This window comes from the organism of the source record quoted next (assembly GCF_019968985.1).
Source record: "MAG: Porospora cf. gigantea B chromosome Unknown PgB_NODE_5537_length_1853_cov_823.865, whole genome shotgun sequence".
In the NCBI taxonomy this organism is placed as follows: Eukaryota; Apicomplexa; class Conoidasida; order Eugregarinorida; family Porosporidae; genus Porospora; species Porospora cf. gigantea B.
The window spans coordinates 1-1,829 of NW_027179099.1; the positions used below are offsets into that span (position 1 = coordinate 1).

General features: G+C 51.0%; 2 protein-coding genes across 3 annotated transcripts; both read left to right on the forward strand.

The window, feature by feature from the left end:
* On the forward strand, positions 1-425 carry KVP17_004176 (uncharacterized protein; the record flags this gene model as incomplete). Of its 2 annotated transcripts, none has more annotated exons than XM_068522135.1 (1): positions 1-425. In XM_068522135.1, a coding segment is annotated over one exon (425 nt), but the record flags the coding sequence as incomplete, so codon positions are not given. The 2 variants fall into 2 exon arrangements, with proteins under 2 accessions (XP_068373269.1, XP_068373270.1); XM_068522136.1 differs by having other exon boundaries at positions 34-425.
* Positions 426-546: 121 nt separating this feature from the next.
* KVP17_004177 (uncharacterized protein) lies at positions 547-1,020 on the forward strand (the record flags this gene model as incomplete). The annotated part of the gene is made up of 1 exon (XM_068522137.1): positions 547-1,020. One exon carries the CDS (start codon positions 547-549, stop codon positions 1,018-1,020), a length of 474 nt encoding a protein of 157 aa, XP_068373271.1.
* Between the last annotated feature and the right edge of the window lie 809 nt (positions 1,021-1,829).

A 1,829-nucleotide genomic window follows, 5' to 3' on the forward strand; every position in this document is an offset into this window, starting at 1 on the left:
CCTTCGGTAACGTCCACGGTGTGTACGCTCCAGGCAACGTGCAACTGAAGCCCTCTATCTTGGGTGATTGCCAGAAATACGTCCGAGAGCACCACAATATCGAGAAGACCAATCCCTGCACATTCGTTTTCCACGGCGGTTCCGGATCGACTCGTGATGAGATCCGGGAGGCTCTTGAACATGGCGTCGTGAAGATGAACATTGACACTGACACTCAGTGGGGCTACTGGAAGGGTGTGCTCAATTTCTACAAGGAGAAGGAGGGATACCTGCAAGGACAGATCGGCAATCCCGAGGGCGCTGACAAACCCAACAAGAAGTGCTACGATCCTCGTGTTTGGATGAGGAAGGCCGAGGAGTCCCTGATTCAGCGACTGGAGGAGTCCTTTGAGGCTCTAAATTGTCTTAACAGGTGCGAATGCTGAACGTGTGACCAGTGAAGAATCTTATGAGCGTGTTATATGCGACTGCGAACGGCATAGGTTTTCTACCATTTTTGTCTGCAGTTTACTGAGAAGAAGATTCTCGTATATCGCTCTTTTCGCGATGACATGTCAGCAAGCTCGCAGTAAGGCTCGCGCTGCCGTCGATTGTAATAGACGGTTATGGCGGGCGGAGGCTGACGTCGAAGATTACATGCGAGGACACTGGGGCAGCTGCGACAGTTGTCAGAAGTTTCCGCCCGACCCGACAAAGGAAACGACTTCCACGGTTCGAGCCGCGATGTTGACGAGTTTCAGAGATTTCCACCTGCGGCAAGGGCAACGAAAACATGTGGACCTCGACGCAATGGAGGCTCTCCTCATGAAGGCTGACTACCAGCACCTGCTTGGTTGGGCACGGTACAGCACTCTGGAAATTGCCCGGCTTCGCGTTTTACTAACGCAGGCTACTGAGAAGATCCAGGGGCTCGAAGATGACCTGGCAGATGCACTGGACGTTGGGTTTGAGCGCCTTGTGGCAGGGTCAGTGCTGATCACTTGTCTTCGTGAGTACCACGAGCAGCTGGACCTCGGTTGAGATGATGACAGCCATGTAGCTCTACTGAATAAATTACCGTCGAAGATGCTCAGGGATACGCTGCATCCATTTGTTTACTGTTTGGGGTGCTTCTTGACTCGTTCGTCTTTGTCCTAAAGCTCAGGATGCGGCTGCGTGGGGTGTGCTGTCATCAACTGAGCAGAAATAACAAAACAGTCACCAGTAATGTTGATAAGTCTATTGCTCCTGGCTTCGGCCGTCGCAACTAATGCTAAGGAGATTGATACCAAGTACTACCTGAAGCCCTAGGAGTACCGAGACCACACTTACAGAATCGTCTCGCAGGTCACCTCGCACAAAGACGAAGGTGTACAAGGAATGCGGATCTCTACGTCGAGCTGCTAATTCTCAGGGCTGCCTATTCGCGACTCTTTATGGACCTCAGCGGGTTTTCCCCGCTCGAGGGGGCGCGTACGCTGTGGACATGAGCTGCCTTTACTCCCAGGATTTTCCCCGCTACACAGAGTATGTGAGATAATTATGCTCAAAAGTTTTGAGGAGTGCGCTCAGCTCTGTCGAGAAAAGAAGTCTCTGGGTTGTCGACAGGCTATGTGGAACCAAGTTCATTGTTGGTTCAAGTTCGAGGAGAGGACTCAGGTGATAATTGGACCTCTGCCAATATGGGCTGTGCTTGCCTTACTGAGTTCTATATTTTAGTGTCTTTATACGTCCGCTTTAGTAGCTCCAGTATTGCAAAGCAAATAAAAGTAATACTAACACACCGACATCCTAGACTCGAGGACAGAACAGGCACTACTGAGGAGAGGTGGCCTAACAAAGAACAACAC